Below are 20,009 nucleotides of genomic sequence, written 5' to 3'. Positions count from 1 at the left end.
TAAAGGTTATTTCCTACCTGGTGCAGGGGTCCTAAGAGGATGTGCTTTTCATAATTAGAAATCTAAACGAATAAATGTTTACATTCTTCTTCAATGACAAAAATAGCATTTTGGTATAAATAAAAATGTCCTGGGTTGATTACAAAATGAGCAAAGACTGCACTAGCTTGCCATCCATGCTTAAGCACCTAGATTCGTTTTGAGAAAAAGCCATTAAAGCTCTCTATAAAATCCACCTACTCAAAACAAAGGCCAAACAAGACTTTTCAGCACTAACAGTGGGACCCACCAACAACAGCCGAAAACCCAAACCCAATACGTTGACGTATGATCATAAGCTGGACGTCCCGCCACGTCAGTAATTTCGCCTGACCTTTTTTTGCCGTTCTTTGTTTCATTTCATGTCATTGCTCGCTCCTGAGAAAGCCAGAAAAGGCAAAACCAGCGGAAGCTGATTTTTCCTCATTCATTTACTTACATACTAAAAAACAATGGAGACACGCTCTCAAGCCCTAGAGCCACCCAAACCCTCTTCCCCTATAATAACTCGGCCTCCACCAGAGATTTCCACACACTGGCTTTCTCTTCCTCCTTCCTCAAAGAAAAATTAATTCCAGTTTTTCTTTCCTTTTCACTCTTCTATCTGCTAGCTTCTCGCTCACCAAACAATAATGTTCCCAGTAAACAAGACCAGAAGAAGAGACACACGGAAAGTCGTCTACGGGCCGCCGCTGAAACAACTAAGGACGTTCCTCGGTCCTGTCGTTGGATCCAGCTCCGGCCGCGGCCCGTCGCGTAGCCGTTCTGTCCAGCTGACAGACGACCTTATTGAGTACATCTTCACCCTCCTCCCCATAAAAGCCGCCGTCACAGCTGGCCTGGTGGCCAGAAGATTCAGAGACTCCTGGCGTCTCGCGCGCAGGATCCATTTCGAGAAAGAGCTTGCCGAAGAGTACCACAACGAAGAGTTGGAGACAATACTGAACCATGTTTTCGAATCCCATAGGGGTGGCGAGATCAAGAGCTTCCGGCTCCACTTCGATCCCAATGCCCACGAGCTTCACTTGCAGGAATGGGTAAGGAAATGCATCGAGAAACGGGTCCAGGAGCTGGATCTCGACATCTCCCAACCCAACCAGGAGCCTTCTTTCCTTGTCCCTCCGCACTTCCTCGACGTGGAGAGCCTGAAAGTCTTGAAGCTCTCGTACTCGGTCTTTCAGCTCCCACCAGACCTCAAAGGCCTGTCCTTGCTCACAACTCTCGTTCTCCGGAGAGTTGACATAACCCCGAAGATCATCCAAACTATACTTGACCGGTGCGCCCTACTCGAAACCCTTGACATGGTACGGTGTCACGGGTTTCGGCTTCTGAGAATCCACGCTCAGAAGCAAACGAGGTTGAGGGTTTTGAAGGTGGGAAATTGTAGGACGGAGGTTCGGGGTATTGAGATTGATGCCCCGAGTGTTGGATCTCTTTATTATAGTGGAAGTATTAGTAATTTCCGCGTAATTTCTCAATCTTTGCTGTTTTTGAAAGAGGCCATGCTCTATTTCAAGCCTTTGAAAGGGATCACAAACCCTTTGCAAGTTGAAAGACTTGCTTCTACTATCTCGAACAATGTCGAGCTTCTCACCATTACAAGTACATTTCTTGAGGTTAGTCTCCTTGATTGATTAATTGATTACTTTAATTCAGTGTTAATGTGTTCTTATAATCTGTTTTTATGTAAGTTAGAGTTTGTCTCCGAGAATTGTTGACGGGGATTTGAGAGAAAAGCAGTTGAGCTTTCGCAATTTGAAGGAGCTCCAGTTGATAATGGAGAATCCTAGCTATTGCAATGCTGGCGACATTGCTTCATTTCTCAAAAATTGTCCACGCCTCGAGAAATTATTTATCGATGTGAGTATAAATTATGAACAGATTATCTATATATATATATATATATATTTATATGATCTTTATGAACAAATTATTTATAATGATGATGTACTGCAGGTGGATGAGTTTACTTTTGATGGCGGAGCTTTCTATGAACTGCATCAAAGGCCATTACTGGACAAACACTCGGCCTTGTTCAAACACCTAAAGCTCATCAAAATTATGGGTTTTAGGTTCCAACCTTGTCACCTCGATTTGACGAGGTTTCTTTTGGGGAAAGCCATGTCATTGGAATACATGTTTCTTCTTCTCCCCAAGAGTTTCCGTTTCAGTAGGGCTCTGCGTCAGGATATGGCCTTTTTCACCGATGCTTTTCTGTCTTGGAAATTCTCTCCCGAGGCAGAAATATCTATAGATTTTGCTTGGGAGGACAAAAGCTTTGTTTATCCGAAACAATCGAGGAGTTGGTACTGATTTCTTTAAGATGGTTTTATGTATCAATTTCATTGCAAATTATTAACTTAAGGTTGTCTTTTGAATTCAGTTGAAATCCTCATTTAAATTTTATGTTTCTCCTTTCCTCCATATTGTTAAATTCTTAATTCTGTCTAACTTCTTACATCAAGAACTTCCCATTCGACATGAACACTTCATGAAATCGATTTCGATCTTCTTCTTTTTTGCGCCAAGAAATCGATCGATTTCGATAATTAGTCACTCCATTTTTCAGTCTATATATTCATATACCACATACAGTAAGAAAACAAATATAATGGTTACCATATACTTGATTAGATGCATAAGAATCTATGATATCCAAAGTCATTCCAATATATATACAGCAATTTGACCCTATTTCTTGTGTCAAAATGTTTTATGCTGTTTATATGTGATCTTGTACTATTATATATGTTTATATATTACTTATAAAAAAGATGAACCATATTATTATATAAAATATATTCTGGCTTGGTGTTATTGAGCATATGTTATGGGTCATATATATAGTTCGCTCTAACTCATATGGTTTAATTGACTAATGCTTGTAAACAAAAAAAATTCTTTATATGTATGGATTGAAAAGTCACTCCATGATGCATGTGTTTTGCACGTGAAATGTATAGAGTGAGATCGTATATCATGCACATACGTGATATGGTACGTAATAAATTTTTGGCCCTAGATTCTCGGGGCTAGTTCATATGAAGATTTCATAACCGAAGATACTTCTTAGTTCAATTATGAGTTACATGGTAAAACAATTAATTCAAAAAATGCCTATGTGCGTTAATTTCTACTTCGAAACTTTATAGCTTAACTACTTATTATGGAACTAATGCGATCTAGTTATTAATCTTTTTAGAGCAAGATCATATTGCGGATATCACACGGCATGTAATGATAGATTCTGGATACTAAGAGATAGGACCTCATCAACGGGTCTTAAATAAGAACCCTCACTATAAAATGACTCTACAACACAAGTATCTTACAAAGAAGGCCAAAGGCCCAAAACAAACTCCTAGCAAAACAGCCCTAAAGATGGGCCATCACCTTCGCCAACTTGGGCTTAAGGGAAGATCAAGTACCCAGTAGCCCTTTGTAAAGACAACCCAAAATTCCCCCCAAAAAGTTCAAAATAAATAATTTTGGCCTCCTCAAATCTTGCTAGTTGCTTCTAACTCAACTACTCTTTACTCCACTATGATTGCAGTAGTTACTTTAGATAATTACATGATGTTTTAAAGTCGATCCATGGCCCAATCAATCTAAAATTCCCCAATTAAGAAAACAAATTGATAATTTAAGGGGATAATCACATTTTTTTAATAATAAAAAAACTGCGCACGTTTTCTTACAGATAATTATAAGTTTGATTTTTGAAATACCAATTTTACCAAATAGAATTTAGCTAAGATAAAGAAACAAAAAGAAGAAATTTATTTAAAAATAATGTTTCACTCACAGTCACAGACATGGTTTCTCGAGAGCCCACCCATATAAACGCGTACATGGTTTTGACGTGTAGTTTATATTGACCGCTGCTAATGCAACAGCCGTCAGCCACCAATCTAGAATCTTCAGTCAAAGAAGGCCCACTAGCCGTCATAAAGTGAAACTACATCAAATCCTCACCGTCCAATTCCATCACATATACACGTGTCGCCATAATAATAAGGAGTCAATGAAACTCGACTGTGAGCTGACTATCCCTTTATTAGAACCCGAAGCAGACGTCGTAGGACTCTTAACACGTACGCATCGTGTTGAGTAAGTTACCGACACAGCCGACTCGGACCGACCATATCGCCACGCCATTCCCCCAGCAGCACACGTGCAGCTTCCTACCCGCTATCTCCTCTAGCCACGTGTCCCACTCAAACGGCTAGTTTGCCTCCCTCCTTTTTTTATTTCGTTTTTTTAACCGCCGAGGGGATAAATTAAAGGGTACCCCCATAGAAAATTCGAGGAGATTCCGTAAGCGCGTAGATTTTACCATTTTCACTGTTTTCAAAAAAGAAAGAAACTATCTTTTCGTTCGATATATAAACCCAGGCAAAACCCAACTGCTCAATCTATTCTTTGTTTCCATTTCCACGGTAAAACACAGAGAGAGAGATACACAAGATTTATAGACCTATATACTCTCAGAGAGGCTCAAATCTAGGGTTAATCCAACACAAGGTTTCCTACTCTCTTTGGTTTTGGATTCTTCTTTAGATTTCAGAAGTTTCATAATCTGTTACCAATAGATTTTCTTTTTGTGGGTTATTAATTGATTCGATCTTTGCTTGTGATTTTGTATAGGGATTGAAGATTTGGTAATTGGTGATTGGAGAAGATGGCTTTGGGAAAGAAATGCAAGAGTTGCTTGAAATCGAAGCGTGGGGGTTTGGTGGCAGAGGAGGGGCTGGAGTTGGGGTTTGTCAAGTACACGCGAGCTTTGGGGAGGAAGAGGATTGGGATTTCTAACAATGGCGAGGCTTCGCCTACTGATTCGTATCCCAGCACTCCATTGAAGAAGCAGCGAAGTGGGAAATTGATTTGTGATTCTGAAACCTCTGCCCTAGAAGCTCTGCCTCAGGAGATTCTGGTTAGTCCCAAATTATCGAGCTCTGCTTGAAATCGATAAATGCATATGCAGAATTCTGAATCTGTTTTGATTGAATTTGTGATCAAGCGGAAATTAAATATGTATGTTCGTTTTTGTCCATTGCAGATTAAGATTGTGTGTGGCGTTCGTCATGAGGATTTGAAACAGCTTTTCCACGTATCAAAACCAATTAGAGAAGCGGTGAGTTTAGTTTAATTTACTTAAGTAATTAATTGATTTTTTGTTTGTTTAAGCGATTGGCATTGATTTTGATTTGCCCTTTCTGTGATTGCAGACTCTGATTGCTAAGCAGTGGCATTTTGCCTATAGCACACCTTCAAAGACCCCTGCTTTCCGGACCGCCATTGATTTCTCAAGCGACGATATGGATGAGATTGAAGCTCCGAATGCTCCGAAACAGTGGAGGGAGCAGCATAGGCAGTTGCCAAGCCGAAAGAAGCTTGCTGAGATATCAGTGAACTTGTTTGCTTCATGGGACGAGGAGTAGATGAACCTGCAATGTGGGTTTTGTAAATACACAAATTCATGGCTGTGATGGTCGCAGTTTTCGGCTGGTTAGGGTAAAAATCTAAAGAGATAGAGATGATATTGGAGTGAACATATAGAGAAAATGGTTGCAAGCAGTTTCTTCAAAGCCATCATTGAAGATGATATAACTTGCTTGTTCGTCTCTTTTTGTACATGTTTTGAAGAGAAGGAGAGAGAGAGAGATTTCCACTATTCACAAGTTGTTTGTTAAGGGCTAATCTTGTGCCCTTTGGGTTCTGACAATAAAATGAAGAATGTACAAAAGCATTAGATTTTAATGAAATGAATATTGTTTCCATGCAATTTGTTCTGTGTCTTGTTCTATGATTTTCCTTAGATTTGATGAATCATCACTTTAGGGTTATGAAGATGCACAAAGTTTTAGGGTTTTTCTGCACAATTGGGAGATTTTGTGCATTGGATAGAATGAGCAAAATTTAATGACAGTATGTATGAGCAAAATTTGGGAATGGGGACAGAATCAATTAAAGATGTTTATTTAGAGCAATTGGTGGGTTTATGTTTCTTCACTTGCTAACTTAGTTTAAGAGTAGATTGCCTAAATTTTAGCAGTTCAAATTAAAATCCTCCTGCAAATGTCTTTCCTTATATTTAGAAAGCAGGGCTGGTTTGAATGCCTAAACTTTAGCTGCTCAAGTGGTTACATTTGGAATTCCAATCTAATTCCATAACGCTTTGCTTGCGTTAAATATCTAGTATTAAATACAGTTTACATTTTCCCTTAGCATGGCAAAAATATAGCAGTATTCATTGTCTGCTTGTCCCCAACTGTTGTCCTCTTTTCTGCATTTTCAAAAGGAAGGATAGTTTTTTGGTAAATTGAATGAAAATTTTCGTATAAAAAGGGATTTTTATTTTCGATTAAAAGGATAAGAGAGTCCATCCATTTCTTTACATTTTTATTTTGCTATTATTTTTCTATCAATAACTGTTGTTTATGAAATTTGAAATCCTAAAAGATAAGAAGGAAAATAGATAAGAGGAAGGAAGGAGGGAAGTTTAATATTTAAAATTTGATTTGATTTGATTTGATTATTATTATTATTTTTTTGTTTGGGGTCAAATAAAATTTGATTCTTATGTATGCAAGGCCCAAATACAAAATGCAGTCCGGAACACAAACAAAGTCCAAATATGAACCAACCCAAATTCGAGAGTCGGTTGAATGAAAATCTAGGCCCTTGAATTTCCACCGCCTTATATAATTCCAATTCCAAATAACACCATATAAATACCAATGTCATTTTAGCCAATAATCTCTTGATCATAAGTTCATAAACACTTGACTATTACATTTCGCGCGTTTTATCTCTCTTTGCCTCTGCGTATAGTTTTCTCCTTCTAATGGCGTCAACGAAACGCGTAGCTCCCAGTGAAGACGAACCTCAGGAGGCCTCGAAGAAGACCAAGGTCGACGACGACGTGCCGTCTTTCTCGTCTTGTTCAGAATCGAGCCGGAAGCAACGCGTGGCTCTCAATCGTGCCGATTGTGCCCTAGGTATTTAAATTTCCTGGTTCTTATTTCGAATTTCGTGAACTGTAGCGTGAAACTCTAAACCCTGAAACCAATGTTTTCTGTGATTGATGATGTGAATTGTTTTCTTGCGTTAAGATTTTATAATCGAAGGCGATGAGCTTAAAGGATATGCACTTCACGAGCAGGGCTTTGCTTACTGCTGGTCTGGCGCTCGAGCGAATGTGGGTATAGCTGGAGGGAAGTACTGTTTTGGTTGCAAGGTCGTATCTTTGCAGTCTGTTGATATGGAAGACACTGCTCCTGATCGACAGAATCTATGCCGCCTTGGAATTTCCCGAGGGGACGAAGCAGTTGGAAACCTTGGGGAAACAGCGTACAGCTTTGGGTATGGGGGTACAGGAACATTCTCACATGGTGGCAAGTTTTCAGATTATGGTGAGAAGTTTGGGCTCGGCGATACCATTGTTTGTTCTGTCAATCTTGAAGATAAATCTATGGCTTCCATTGGTTTCTCCAAGAATGGAAAATGGTTGGGTAGAGCAACGTACTTTGATGTTTCTGCTTTGGGTCTTTCAGTGGCGGATTCTCCAGAGAGGAAGATGCCATGGCAATCAGCGGTTTTCCCACATGTTTTGTTGAAAAATGTGGTGGTGGAGTTGCAGTTCAGTGTTGAAGATGGCCTTGTTGCTGAAGAGGGTTTCAAGCCTTGGGCGTCTGCACTGGAGGATGGAAATGCAGTTATTGGACCCTTTTTTTCTGAACCGAGAGACTGTGAAGTGGTTATGATGGTAGGTTTGCCTGGGTCTGGCAAAACAACTTGGGCAGAAAATTGGGTGAAAGAGCACCCTGAGAAGCGTTATGTTTTGCTTGGGACAAATTTAGTTCTCGATCAAATGAAGGTGGGTATGATTGTTTGATGTTCTTTGTTTTGTTCCATTATCACCATTCTAATGTACCTGCTATAGCTTCTAGTAGTGTTTGTTTTTATCGATCAGTATTTCATTGCAGAATGTGAAACTGTGTGCAGGTGCCAGGGCTTTTGCGTAGGAACAATTATGGGGAACGGTTTGATTGTCTGATGAATCGAGCAACTGAAATTTTTAACATCATTTTATCCAGAGCAGCCACCACACCTCGTAATTACATTATTGATCAGACAAATGTGTACAAGAGTGCTCGTAAACGTAAACTTAAACCATTTGCTCTCTTCCGAAAGGTTGCTACCCGTCCATAATGAATTTATATGGCAAGATTTGTATTCAGCTTATTTAATCTATATGGATAATTTTCTATTTCAGATTGCTGTTGTGGTGTTTCCAAGCCCCGAAGAGCTAAATGTTCGTTCTAAGAAAAGAGCGAAAGAAATGGGAAAGGAGGTACCTGCTGATGCAGTAAATAATATGTTAGGTAATGGTGTGCCTTCACCAATTTTGTTAGTCTAATATTTATGTCTGTGTTTTTACTGAGACCCGTATAATGTTTTTGGCAGCCAATTTTATTTTACCTGTCAGCAAGGATATGCCTGGTTCAGATGAGTTTTTTGATCAGGTAAATTATTCACACACAGGACACTGTTATTGCACTTTTTATGTTATGTGGCTAATTCTTGTTTTCTTCTATCAGGTTATGTTTGTAGAACTCAACAGAGAAGAGTCACAGAGATATTTGGATGAGATGAAGCAGTCACTTGCATGTAAATCTGATTGGAACCGGAATAACTCTTCAACATATTCTGTTGGCCCTGGTTTTTTAATTTCACCAAATTATGGGGAAAGTCCTATGCAGCCCTCTTCTCTGTATTCTGTTGGAAGCTATGTTCCTAACTTGTCACCAAATTATGGGAAAAGTCCAGTGCAGCCATATACTATACCTCCTCTGCTGCCGCCTCGGCCTGTACCTGGGGCTGTTACTCCTTATGGATCTTATTCTGGCTACATTGGCAGTTGCGGTGGTGTTACAGATCCTTACCAGAGTTATGGGCCAGGTGAACCCTACAGCAGGCAAAATATTGAACGCAATAGTACCACTTTTGATGCTGCCACTAACCCCTACGGTAGTAGTATGATTGTACCCTCGCTGGTAGGAAGTGCAATGACTTCATTCACAGGCAATAATCCTGGATATCCGAGAGCTGCAGCTCCTCAGGATCCAAGAGCACCCACATTTCTTCCCAGTCCTTCCCCACCTGCATATGGAGGTAGCTTCATTATAAATTATCGTTACATGTACCTTTAGAAGATTTATATTATGCCTATTGTTTAATTGGCTACGGTTCAGGCTTACCTTTTGGAACTCCAGCTCCTAGACCTCCATATGGAAATTCTTCTGTTAACACTGCATATCCTAGAGGCTATCCCCAACCTGGTCCGAGGTACTACTGATCTCTGTACAGATTTGATGGTCCTTCTTTTGATGTCATAGGCTACCCCTCAAGTCAGATTATTCATGAAAGGGGAAGAACTGGAAGACATATCAGGTTTCATGAACTGCTGCCTCTTGTAAGCGTGATCTTCCATTGTTGCGTAGGATGATAGGACCAGCTCTCCTTTCTTTGATCGTTTTTTCATTTTTGGATATATGAATGAAATCCTATTGAGATTTGAAGGGAGAGGGAGGGAGTGCGGGACTTGAACTAGTTGTATCTATTCTACTCTGGGTTGTATATGACAGCATTTTGGTTCTTCACCTAGTGCCATTATTTTTTGACTGAATGACCAATGACACTTATGTTATGTTCATTAACAGTTAATCATACAATCATGTTATAACATTGTAGTTACGTTGCATGCTTGCGGTGGGAAATTAGCTAATTGAAGGACTGTGCTTGTTTTGACACTTGTTTTCCTGATAATTTATCCCAACAAGTAAATATGTGCTAGGATAACGATTTGAGCTTTCCAGTTTTCACATGGTGATGACTTTAGGGTTAAGCAATACAGCACATGCATTAGACAACAGTTTAGGGACCGGCCATCGCTGACGAGGTCGCTTGGTGTGTTGACATTGAAGGGTCCCAAACCATGTGATGAGGCCTTCCGAAAGTTTTTGTGATCCATTTGGCTTTTGAACAATGATTTGGGGGGGGGGGAGGGGGGGTGTTGGGTGGTTAGATTCGTTGTCTGCCACAACTAACAACGCTCAACAATTTTGCCTTTATAGCATGGTTTCCTGTCTAGAAGCAGCTCCACTGTCGTTTCATTTTCCGTTTCATACCATACCAGTAGAAGAATAGAAGCCTTCAAAGCAAGGGTGGAACATGAATTTTTCGATGGGTGGGCTAGTTAAAATTCAAAGCATTGTTTGGAAATGGAATGGAAAATGAATATTGTTTCGTCCTCTCTCTCTCTCTGGGTCTCTGAGTCTGAATGATTATAATCGCTCAATGAATTCCTTCATTTCATTTATTTATATCATATATCTGCATTAACCCATACATGCCTAAATGCAAACAGAGCAGCACACTTTGGCTTTGGTTGATATTTCTTGTTGTTTCACATCCAATCCAATCATAACTACTCTGCATTATTTTCTTGAAAGTCAAGCTAAGGATTTAGTGGTAGAGCCCAGAGTCCAGAGAGGCCTGTTTATAATTGACTGATTATATATATATATATGTAGAGAGAGAGAGAGATATATGTAGAGAGAGAGAGAGAGAGAGAGAGAGAGAGAGAGTTCTATCTATCCTTTTCAGTTCAATTTGAAACCAAACACTGATGTCATAAAAAGCGAAAAAGAAACCTCCACTTTTTATTTGTAGTTGCCCTCTTCTTTTTTCGGCACTGAAAAGCCATTGTTGGTACACCATAGCCTTTACTAGCATGTGCATGGTGAGCAAAGTGGAATGCCATTCCCCTACCATATGACTTTGATGTCACTCACCCTCTTAACCACAGAAATACTTCCCTAACCCCGTTGCGCTTGCCCTTTTTTTTTATATATCTCTCCTCCTTTGATAAGTGACAAGAGGATAGAGAAACCGACAATATGGGTTAGTGAGTAGTTAAATTTAGGTAGCTTCTGCTTGCTTCTTGGCAGCTAAGAACGCACCTTAGTTTGAACTCCATGGCCAAGAAACCGACAATACGCATTGTCATATGGCCATAACGCATGCTTGTAGATATGCCCAAATCCAATTACTTGGTTTTGAATATTTAGTTGATTACTTGGTTTTGAATATTTAGTTGATTACTTGGTTTTAAATTAAAGTAAATGACAAGAACAATTAAAAGTTAACATGGAAAACCAAAGAACCTCCGAATGAGGGCTGGTTGACGTTTCCGATGATTGGACCTTTTTGGGTCCTGCTTGCTTTCTGAGATGGGATTTATTAAGTGAATGTGACAGATTAAATTCATGAATGAACATAATTAAAAAAGCAAAAATCTTTTAAGGTTGATCTTTACTGTAGATTTCATGGGACAAAGGTCACCTTGGTAAATGCATATCACAGACAGACAGAGCACACAACCATGGCAGATGGCACCCACCCACCACTACCCCTCCCCTCCTCTCCCCTCCCCCTACTCTCAATAATAATATTCCGTGTCGTCATTTTCTCGTAAATTAAATTAATTTAATGTAATGTAAACCGTCGCCTGTATAAAAACTTAAAAAGGCTTGTAAACCCCACAACCCAATCCTTCTTCTAATAACCCCACCTCCTCTTTATCCATCGCTCTCCTCCTGCGCCTTCTTTTATCCCCATATCCAAGCTTGGTTCTTTTTCCCTCTTTTTCCTCTCCCACTAATTAATGGGATTTGGACCATTCGGTTCTCTACTCGTCGCTTTCTCTTGAGAAAGTTTGTATCTTTCATGGAAGAAGATGCGAGTCTTATGATGTACCAATTGAATTCCATTTCCGACTTGGTATTGACTGAAACCATGATCAGCTTTTGTGCTTCTGTTTTCTCAAGTCCTCTGTTTTCAAGCATTGTCACTCTCTACGCTCTGGTCCTCCTCTATTTCCCGTACCATTTCATCAGAATTGTTTTCTCACCAGTGCCGATCATAACAGGAATTCTCTTACTCACAATTCTACGACTTGGCGCTGTTCAAAGATTTGAAGTCGATGAACACGGAGAAAAGGAAGACAATTCTTGCCTGCTCGAAACAGAGTGTACCAAAACCAACCAGAGCAAAGAATGCAATGAGGAAAACAAAGAAAACAGGGGAAGCACGAGCACATCCACTCAAAGAACCGAAGTCCAAGAACAAATCCCAACTTCACCAGAAGCTCAAGATCACAGCTTTTTCACCTACCAATCCGAAACGGACTCTGAAAGCGAAATGGGTTTTGATCCGAACCCCTGTTTTGAAGACTTTTTCGTCGAGTGGAACCTGAAGGCGCCATTAGAGGTCATTTATGAAGAGAATGAAGGTGAAGAAGATGAGATGGATCGTAATGGAAATGACCCGAATTCGAAACAAGAGCAAGAAAGCCAAGTTCGGGGTCTTGAAAGGTACCCTTCGTTGTCTATGTATTACCCGGAGTCGGACTCGGATAGCTCATCGGACGGCGGGTATTCAGTGACAGGAGTTTGGGACTCGCCCGAGACCATGTGCTTCAGGTGGGAAGAGGAAGACAGAGAGGGGTTGATAGAGATTGCTTTGGAGGAAAATTCAAAGAGAGGCATGGATTTTCAAGTTGATCACGAGGAAGAGAATTTGATAGAGATTGATATATCTCCGACGAGAAACAATGAATATTGCGGCAAGAAATGGCTGTTTTCCGGCGAGGTTAGGTTGAGCTAATGTTGGGGTTAATAATGAAATTAATATATTAGTACAAGATGGATTGTGTTTTTTGGAGATTGTGAAAATTTCAGTGTTTTGGGATGTTGAGTCGAGATTTTTGCGTAATGGTTTACCGTTGTATTATACCAAGGTTCAAGTACATATTAATCACTAATCCAAAGGTTTAAATGTTTGATTGGTTACTATCACTTAATTTTTTTTAAATGTTGATTTGGAATGTCTAATATGCCCCTATAAATTTTATTTTCGATTAGACCAATAACTACTTGTTGTCATCTTGATATTAGAGGTTTGAGAGACACGTGGAGGCTAATGTGGTGGTGGTGGAATTTTCAATGTTTGGTCCGAAGTGCACCTTGGATAAGGAGGTGGTGGAGGAGGAGGAGGAGGAGGCAACAAAGTCATGCACATGAACATTGGCATTTTGGAATTGTTGGAGACTTGATGCATCATGCATGCACAGAAGGAGGGGAGGGGACAATCTCACATCAAGATAGTGATCCCAATTTTAGATGTTTGTGGCCTCGTCAAAGGCTCAAATCAAGAACCAAACCCTTACTTATTGGGGAGAAATGTTGGTGTTATAAATTCCAGGCATTCTTGTTATTTCTCACCAAAACTCCGCTTAAACAGTTTGCTTCAGCCTGATCCATTTGGGCTCTTTATATAGAAATTGGGCTTAGGACGGGCCTTGGTCCAGTTTTTGGATCAAATTAGTTTAAGAATTCTATAGCCTGATATAACGAAATGGTGTTGGGCAGCTTATTTGGTTCAGCATGGAGAATGCGATTCCTCATGCTTTTGTCCTGTAGGCGTATATGCCAAGAATATTATATATCACATGCAAATTTCATCTCACCAACTGTTGGAGTAATTGAACATGATTCGTGTTGATATCGTGTCGTGTTTAGTTATCATGTCGTTAACACGGCACAAATTCGCATGAAAAATTCAGTATAGAATGGTACGATATCACCACGTCGCGGGTGATCCTTCCATTTAGAATTTGCCACGTGTATTTTTAAAAGAAAATTTATACTTTTTTTTCAGCTAGACATTGGGTTCCAATTTTACCCTTCATAAAAATTAAAAGAGAAAAAAAACTGTGTCACAGAGCCTCCCACCTCTGTCTAGTTCGCAGCCCCCTCAGCCGCGTCGCCCCTCCCAACTCTGTCCAGTTCATAGTCCCCCTCTGCAGCGCCCTCCCTCCCTATTTTTATTCCTTTCCCCAATCCTTCAATCTCCTCATCTAGGTTGTCTTCATCTCCTTCAATCCCGCATGGCCTTGACAAGAGATGATCCAATGAACGCCAACTATTAAATAAAGTGATTCAGAGAGAGAGAGAGAGAGAGAGATGGAGGAAAAGAAGGGGAGGGGGCGGCAGCAATGGGATATAGGACTGCAGACCTTGGCTGCAGTCGTCTTCTTTCTTTTTTTGTTTTAATCTTATTCAAAAGGGTAAAATTGAAACCTAATGTCTAGCTGGAAAATAATTTAATTAGTGGAGGGTTAAAAAGACACATGTCAATATATGAGTGGAAGTATCACCCGCTGACATGGTGATACCGTACCATTCTATAATTTCTCGTCGTGTTGATATCATGTTGACTCGTTAGCCACCCATTAAGCTATTGTGTCGTGTCAATTCGCGAATACCCGTTAACCCGTTAAGCGTAGGGGCATTTTTGTAAATTTATCTCTTTTTTCTTCTTTTTTTCCTTTTTTTTCCTTCTCTTTCTTCTCTTTCGTCTTTTCCTCCCCCATTCCCCCGATTTTCTTTGCTTTTCTCTTTCTTCTTCACTTCCTTCTCCTTCACCTTTTCCACCACCATAATTATGAAGCAGCAATCGTCATCAATCAAGAGCATCAATTTATGAGGAAGAAGAGGAACATACTCAGGAGGTTTCAAACCCAAGCTCTCAAAGAAATATTCAAACTCATCAATAGGGTGGTAGCGCAGATACCCCTATTCCATCTCTCTCTCTCGCTCATTCTCATCCTCTTCCAGATCCAAACATTGTGATTGTTTGAAATTTTTTTTTGAACTGGTTGATTTTTTAATTGTTTAATATTTCTGGTTTTTTAATTGTCGTGTCGTGTGATTCGTGAATTGTAACGGGTTGTGTTCGTGTTTAACATTTCCAACCCGTTTTCTTATCGTGTCGTGTTAACCCGCTAAGAAAAACGGGTTGATACGAACACGACACGAATGCCACCCCACCAAGGAAGCAAAGCCGTGTTCAACAACTCCTTTATATACACTTGGCGGGTTAAATTTCATGGAATAAAGTCTTGAGAGCATCAAATCAAAACCCGGTTTAAAACACGCTCGTTCTGTAACTGTCCTGTCGGCGAAGATAGAAAATGGTGCGTCTGAGCGAAGACCGGTTCGAAATAGCGTTCTTCGACGTGGAGACGACGGTGCCGACCCGACCCGGCCAGGGGTTCACCATATTGGAGTTTGGGTCGATTCTGGTTTGCCCTAGGAAGCTGGTGGAGCTCGAGAGCTACTCCACACTGGTGCGACCCGCCGACCTCTCCTCAATCTCCTCCTTGTCCGTGCGCTGCAATGGCATTACCAGAGACGCCGTCCTTTCATCCCCTACCTTTCAAGAGATCGCCGATACGGTCTACGACATTCTTCATGGTTTGCTCATTTCCCTTTTCCTTTCTTGCTAAGTCTCTAACTGTTACTGTTTGGTTGCTGAGAAATTGAGGAATTTTTTTTTTTTTTTTAAGTGAATTTTTTTATTCTTTTTCATAAATGAAGTGATATTCATGCTTTGTTTGGTTTGAATTGCGAGCAAGGTTTTTTTATATTATATAAATATGTTGAATTTTTTTTTGGTATGAAAGGAAGGAATCAGAATACAAAGAACGACTCAAGCAAGATTAGCTGAACTAAACTAAGCTCAATTAAAAAAAAAAATTAAAGGGTGCTTTGGATTTTCATTTCTGTGGTTGTAGGTAGTGGAAAATTTGAGATTCATTTTGGAATGATGACATCAAAACTTTTTAGTTGATTTTTTATTTTGTTGAGGGATATTTTCTTTATGGTTGTTGTGTGCAGGACGTATATGGGCAGGTCACAACATACTGAGGTTTGATTGTGCTCGGATCCGGGAAGCGTTCGCACACATTGGTCGGCCTGCACCCGAACCCAAGGGTACTATTGATTCCTTGGCATTGTTGACACAGCGCTTTGGAAGAAGAGCTGGTAACATGAAGGTACATTTTCTCTCCATCTCTCATATAGAACATGTGTGTGTATATATGATAAATCTTATCAGTTAGATTTTGATTCAAATAAGTTTTTTAAATTCTTCAAAATCAATCTTTAAAGGACAAAATGAAATATGTAATTTTGAGGCAGAAAAGTTGTGTAGCTTCTAGATGTTGATCTAGTTTGTTTGTGAATGTTGATACATACTTGGGATGTATTATTTTGCGTAGATGGCCACTCTTGCAACCTATTTTGGGCTTGGACAGCAGACACATAGGTTTTTGTGCAAACATACTTGTAATTTAGTTACTCGCTCTTGATTTCAATATGGTTTTCTTGAACTAATGTTTTATCTAGTGATTTTTCAGGAGTTTGGATGATGTTCGTATGAATCTTGAAGTTTTGAAATACTGTGCAACCGTCTTATTCTTGGTAATAATGTTATTTTGAAAGGCATGAAGAACGAATTCATTCTTTATTAACATGTTCACACTTCTTATAGTTATCTTGAATTTCACTTGTTGGACCTTTTGAAGGTAAACTCAAGAAAATATATCAATAGTAAAAAATTGACTATAAGTCTGATGTACTCACAGGAGTCGAGCCTCCCAGACATATTCACAGAGAACAGTTGGGTTTCTCCAAATGCTACCACAAGAAGTCGTAGTGATGCAAAATCATCTGCTGAGAAGAGGGCTCAAAACGCAGAAGTCTCTAATCTGGTTGAATCTATCTCAGCTCAACCAGATCCCTTTGACATGGGCCCACTCAGCATTGAAATGCAGGAAGAGTTGAATCAGCCAGACACCACCATGGTAGAAGTACCTGTACCAGAGACTCCCAATAGTTCTTCCCCAGCTGCTGCATCTGAGAGTTGCATTAGCAGTGTGGGATTTTTACAGCCTGATGAAGTTTTTATTCCTTCTATCTGTGCTTCCCTTGCTCCGTTGTATCGTGGGAGTCAGAGGATAAAGTTATTACACAAAGATGTCACTTTGCAGCTTTGCTGTAGGCATATGAAATTACGGTTTGGAATCAATACAAAGTTTTTTGATCATGCTGGACGGCCAAGATTGAATATTGTCGCCGATGCATCACCAAATTTATGTGAAGTTCTTGATGCATGTGATGGCATTGCACAGAAGTTGTCTGTGGATTCCGGAAGCAACTCCGAATGGAGACCTGTTGTGATCCGGAAAGAGGGCTTCTACAACTACCCTACAGTGAGATTGCAGTAAGTTCTAGTCTTAGTCCTCGCTTTTATCCTCTCTCTCTCTCTCTCTCTCTCTCTCTCTTTTCTGCAGTTTATTGGCTATTGAGAAAGTTACATTTCATCCCAGTGTATCAAACTCTGTTTTATTATTTCTGGTTTTTTCTACAAAATAAACTGAGCCAAAGTTTTATAACCTTGCAAGTCATGACCTTTTTAGTAGTGTAGATGGAGAGTACTTCAAAATTTCCCTCCTTGAAGATTCGTCTGAACTGATTAGATATGTGATGCTTTCTATGTTTGTTTCTGCAGTATACAGACAGCAGTATGTGGGGATATTGCGATCTACGCCACAGAGATATATCAAAAAGAGCCTTCTGGCACTGAGCAGAGGCTAGTCTTCACTAAGCTTGATGCTTCAGAACTTAGTACCTTGTTCAAACAGGGGAGTTTTATGGATGCTTTCTTCTCCTTGGACCCATATGACTATCAGGAGAGTGCAGGCATTAGGTTGGTGGCAAAGAAATTGATTATTCATTCGAATTGATGGATGTATCACTGATTTATTCAATCAAGGGGGGCTGTTGCCTTGTTAATTAGATTGAAGTAGATTGACATATTCAGGAGAACAGTTTTTCATGTTCATGATCGAAAATGGAAAACAGGGGATACTGATAGTTGTGACATGTAACTCCAAAATCTATGCTACCATACATATTCTTTGTTAGCTAAAGCTATGTTTCCTTGTTTTATGGGAACATTATTTCCATATTTTATGGGAACATTATTTCCATATTTTATGGGAACATTGTTTCCTTGTTTCATGGAAACCTTGTTTTCTTGTTTGTAGTTGTAGGACTTGTATAAATATGTTGTAAGTAATAGAATCAATCAAGTTGAAAAACCAGAAAAATTATCTTCTCTCATTCTCATATTCTCCTATATTCTCATATTTTAGCATTCTTTAAATATGAATTTGAGGTTATGTAACAGTCACAAGGCCTTTCTTTATTATTCTACATTTTTTGTAACATTGAACGGCTATGTCGGTCTTGATGATGTTGTTACAGCCATTTAAATAAAGCAAAGTGCAATCTGTATATCATAAACTTATTAAGGTAGCCTACCCGAGTAAGTACATGACCAGAACTGAACCCAAGGAAAAGTAAATTGTATATGCTAACGTAGTTGTCATATTTGGACTGCTAGAAGCTTTGGAAGAGCAGTGAATGACAAGCAGATTTATGACCCCAAAAAAATACGAGCAGATGAGGAAATAGAAAGTGCCCCATGTTATAAAACTAAGGGATAGAGAGAGAATTTAAAGGAAACAATGATTATCAAGAGCTCCATCGTGAGCTTCATACTTTCTCTTTTCTTCTGCTTGTTATTTCATCTTCATTGAGTGCCTATTTATAGGCAGCTGGAACAAGCTATTACAAATATAATATAGTGAGTAATTGGGAGGGTGAGTCATATAGTAGGTATAGTTGGGTGTGACATACATGGTGGGCATCCATTACATATAGTTTATAACACTCCCCCTTGGATGTCCACCATACATAGAATATGCCTCATTAAAAAACCTTGCCAGTAAAACCCAGTGGGACAAAAACTGGTCGAAGGGAAAAAGAGTACATAATCATGTGTAACATAAAAATCTGTGTATAGAACACTGACACGCGTGCGACACTGCCTCGTTAAAACCTTGCCAGGAAAAACCCAGTGGGACAAAAACCCGGACGAAAGAAAAAGAGTACAGTGTATGAAGATCTTTATTGATGGCACGCTCCCCCTGATGCTTGCAAAATTTCATTAGGCCATATTGTTGACCATCTTTCTAAATGTAGTAGTTGGCATTACTTCCTGTGAATTATTCTTGCAATATTGTAGGAATGCTCCCCCTGAAGAGTTACTCCCCCTGATAACTCCATACATGTCTTATATTGCTTATCACATTTGTTCTTCACTGATTGAGCTTTAGTAATGCCTGTATAAAACTTGCTCTTGTAGCATCATTGGAGGATGTATGTGTGTCTTCATTTATTTAATCCCTGTCGAAGTTAGAATAATATAACAATATCTAGACTATAAATATTTTACTACATACAATGGCTTGAATAATGACTCTAAAATATTTAAAAACTATGAGCTCATACTTATAAATGTTTGTCTGGTATAATCACTCACTCATACATATTCTTGTATGTTTTGAGGATACTTGCATATGCTATTCTTCATAAGCTCTTCGGGAGTCTAATTCTCATAACTTCAATCATTTGAATATGTTGCAACGTTTTGAATTCGAATTCAATCAAAAGTACTCTCTGAGGCAATTTATTCATTTCAAGTCGATTGAGTACTTACACTGAGCTTCAAGCTCTATAGTGAGCGTTAGGCTCTATACTGAGCGTCAGGCTCTACACTGAGCGTCAGGCTCTATACTGAGCGTCAGGCTCTACACTGAGCGTCAGGCTCTATAATGAGCTTCGGGCTCTTTTCTCTTCTTCTAGATTTCTTTGTGCAATTTATATATTGCATGGCACATTATATCTCTTAGAATTTATTCTTTTGTATTCTTCAGGAAAATCGCTTCTGGTGATATGTTTTAGACACTTTATAATCTTTATAGATTTCTCATCTCAAATTCCTTTATTAAATTAGGGGAAGCCTTTGTAAACTCTTCAAGAGTTCTAATAAAATTCTTTATATATATACTACAATGATGGTAAACTCATTTCCAAAATTTGGATTATACATATAGATATTTATTAAGTTGATTATACCATATTCTCCCATAA

At 39.3% G+C, this 20,009-nt stretch overlaps 5 protein-coding genes across 6 annotated transcripts; all 5 read left to right on the top strand.

Moving 5' to 3' along the window:
• Positions 1–388: 388 nt before the first annotated feature.
• LOC110757993 (putative FBD-associated F-box protein At1g61330) lies at positions 389–2,449 on the top strand. 2 transcript variants are annotated; one of them, XM_021959766.2, is made up of 3 exons: positions 389–1,655; positions 1,735–1,899; positions 1,996–2,449. In XM_021959766.2, the coding sequence occupies exons 1-3, from the start codon at positions 672–674 to the stop codon at positions 2,350–2,352; spliced, it is 1,506 nt and encodes a 501-aa protein (XP_021815458.1). In that variant the 5' UTR covers positions 389–671; the 3' UTR covers positions 2,353–2,449. The 2 variants fall into 2 exon arrangements, with proteins under 2 accessions (XP_021815458.1, XP_088107783.1); XM_088251657.1 differs by having other exon boundaries at positions 1,735–2,449.
• Positions 2,450–4,404: 1,955 nt separating this feature from the next.
• FBS2 (F-box family protein) lies at positions 4,405–5,824 on the top strand. The gene is made up of 4 exons (XM_021959706.2): positions 4,405–4,563; positions 4,687–4,972; positions 5,099–5,173; positions 5,268–5,824. Exons 2-4 carry the CDS (start codon positions 4,721–4,723, stop codon positions 5,478–5,480), a joined length of 540 nt encoding a protein of 179 aa, XP_021815398.1. The 5' UTR covers positions 4,405–4,563; positions 4,687–4,720; the 3' UTR covers positions 5,481–5,824.
• Positions 5,825–6,789: 965 nt separating this feature from the next.
• LOC110758006 (uncharacterized) lies at positions 6,790–9,757 on the top strand. Its single transcript, XM_021959780.2, has 7 exons — positions 6,790–7,040; positions 7,155–7,918; positions 8,047–8,235; positions 8,318–8,426; positions 8,509–8,567; positions 8,643–9,216; positions 9,297–9,757. Exons 1-7 carry the CDS (start codon positions 6,887–6,889, stop codon positions 9,398–9,400), a joined length of 1,953 nt encoding a protein of 650 aa, XP_021815472.2. The 5' UTR covers positions 6,790–6,886; the 3' UTR covers positions 9,401–9,757.
• Positions 9,758–11,545: 1,788 nt separating this feature from the next.
• Positions 11,546–13,625, top strand: LOC110757984 (uncharacterized). Its single transcript, XM_021959754.2, has 2 exons — positions 11,546–12,756; positions 13,062–13,625. Exons 1-2 carry the CDS (start codon positions 11,833–11,835, stop codon positions 13,185–13,187), a joined length of 1,050 nt encoding a protein of 349 aa, XP_021815446.1. The 5' UTR covers positions 11,546–11,832; the 3' UTR covers positions 13,188–13,625.
• Positions 13,626–14,526: 901 nt separating this feature from the next.
• LOC110758003 (protein NEN1-like) lies at positions 14,527–18,134 on the top strand. The gene is made up of 6 exons (XM_021959777.2): positions 14,527–15,422; positions 15,846–16,003; positions 16,229–16,275; positions 16,367–16,430; positions 16,595–17,232; positions 17,521–18,134. Exons 1-6 carry the CDS (start codon positions 15,140–15,142, stop codon positions 17,753–17,755), a joined length of 1,425 nt encoding a protein of 474 aa, XP_021815469.2. The 5' UTR covers positions 14,527–15,139; the 3' UTR covers positions 17,756–18,134.
• The last annotated feature ends 1,875 nt before the right edge of the window (positions 18,135–20,009 follow it).

Source organism: Prunus avium, chromosome 4 (genome assembly GCF_965620075.1).
Source record: "Prunus avium chromosome 4, drPruAviu1.hap1.1, whole genome shotgun sequence".
NCBI classification, from domain to species: domain Eukaryota; kingdom Viridiplantae; phylum Streptophyta; class Magnoliopsida; order Rosales; family Rosaceae; genus Prunus; species Prunus avium.
This window is presented reverse-complemented; position numbering and strand designations above follow the sequence as displayed.

Bases quoted from the DNA above. Each gene is read 5' to 3' on its own strand.
- LOC110758003 (XM_021959777.2), top strand. From the start codon at position 15,140: ATGGTGCGTCTGAGCGAAGACCGGTTCGAAATAGCGTTCTTCGACGTG. The intron at 15,423-15,845 runs GTTTGCTCATTT...TGTTGTGTGCAG, and splicing joins GGTCTACGACATTCTTCATG to GACGTATATGGGCAGGTCAC. The intron at 16,004-16,228 runs GTACATTTTCTC...TATTTTGCGTAG, and splicing joins GAAGAGCTGGTAACATGAAG to ATGGCCACTCTTGCAACCTA.
- FBS2 (XM_021959706.2), top strand. From the start codon at position 4,721: ATGGCTTTGGGAAAGAAATGCAAGAGTTGCTTGAAATCGAAGCGTGGG. The intron at 4,973-5,098 runs GTTAGTCCCAAA...TGTCCATTGCAG, and splicing joins CTCTGCCTCAGGAGATTCTG to ATTAAGATTGTGTGTGGCGT. The intron at 5,174-5,267 runs GTGAGTTTAGTT...CTGTGATTGCAG, and splicing joins CAAAACCAATTAGAGAAGCG to ACTCTGATTGCTAAGCAGTG.
- LOC110757984 (XM_021959754.2), top strand. From the start codon at position 11,833: ATGGAAGAAGATGCGAGTCTTATGATGTACCAATTGAATTCCATTTCC. The intron at 12,757-13,061 runs GTTAGGTTGAGC...TCTTGATATTAG, and splicing joins AATGGCTGTTTTCCGGCGAG to AGGTTTGAGAGACACGTGGA.
- LOC110758006 (XM_021959780.2), top strand. From the start codon at position 6,887: ATGGCGTCAACGAAACGCGTAGCTCCCAGTGAAGACGAACCTCAGGAG. The intron at 7,041-7,154 runs GTATTTAAATTT...TCTTGCGTTAAG, and splicing joins TCGTGCCGATTGTGCCCTAG to ATTTTATAATCGAAGGCGAT. The intron at 8,236-8,317 runs GTTGCTACCCGT...TTTCTATTTCAG, and splicing joins CATTTGCTCTCTTCCGAAAG to ATTGCTGTTGTGGTGTTTCC.
- LOC110757993 (XM_088251657.1), top strand. From the start codon at position 672: ATGTTCCCAGTAAACAAGACCAGAAGAAGAGACACACGGAAAGTCGTC. The intron at 1,656-1,734 runs GTTAGTCTCCTT...TATGTAAGTTAG, and splicing joins TTACAAGTACATTTCTTGAG to AGTTTGTCTCCGAGAATTGT.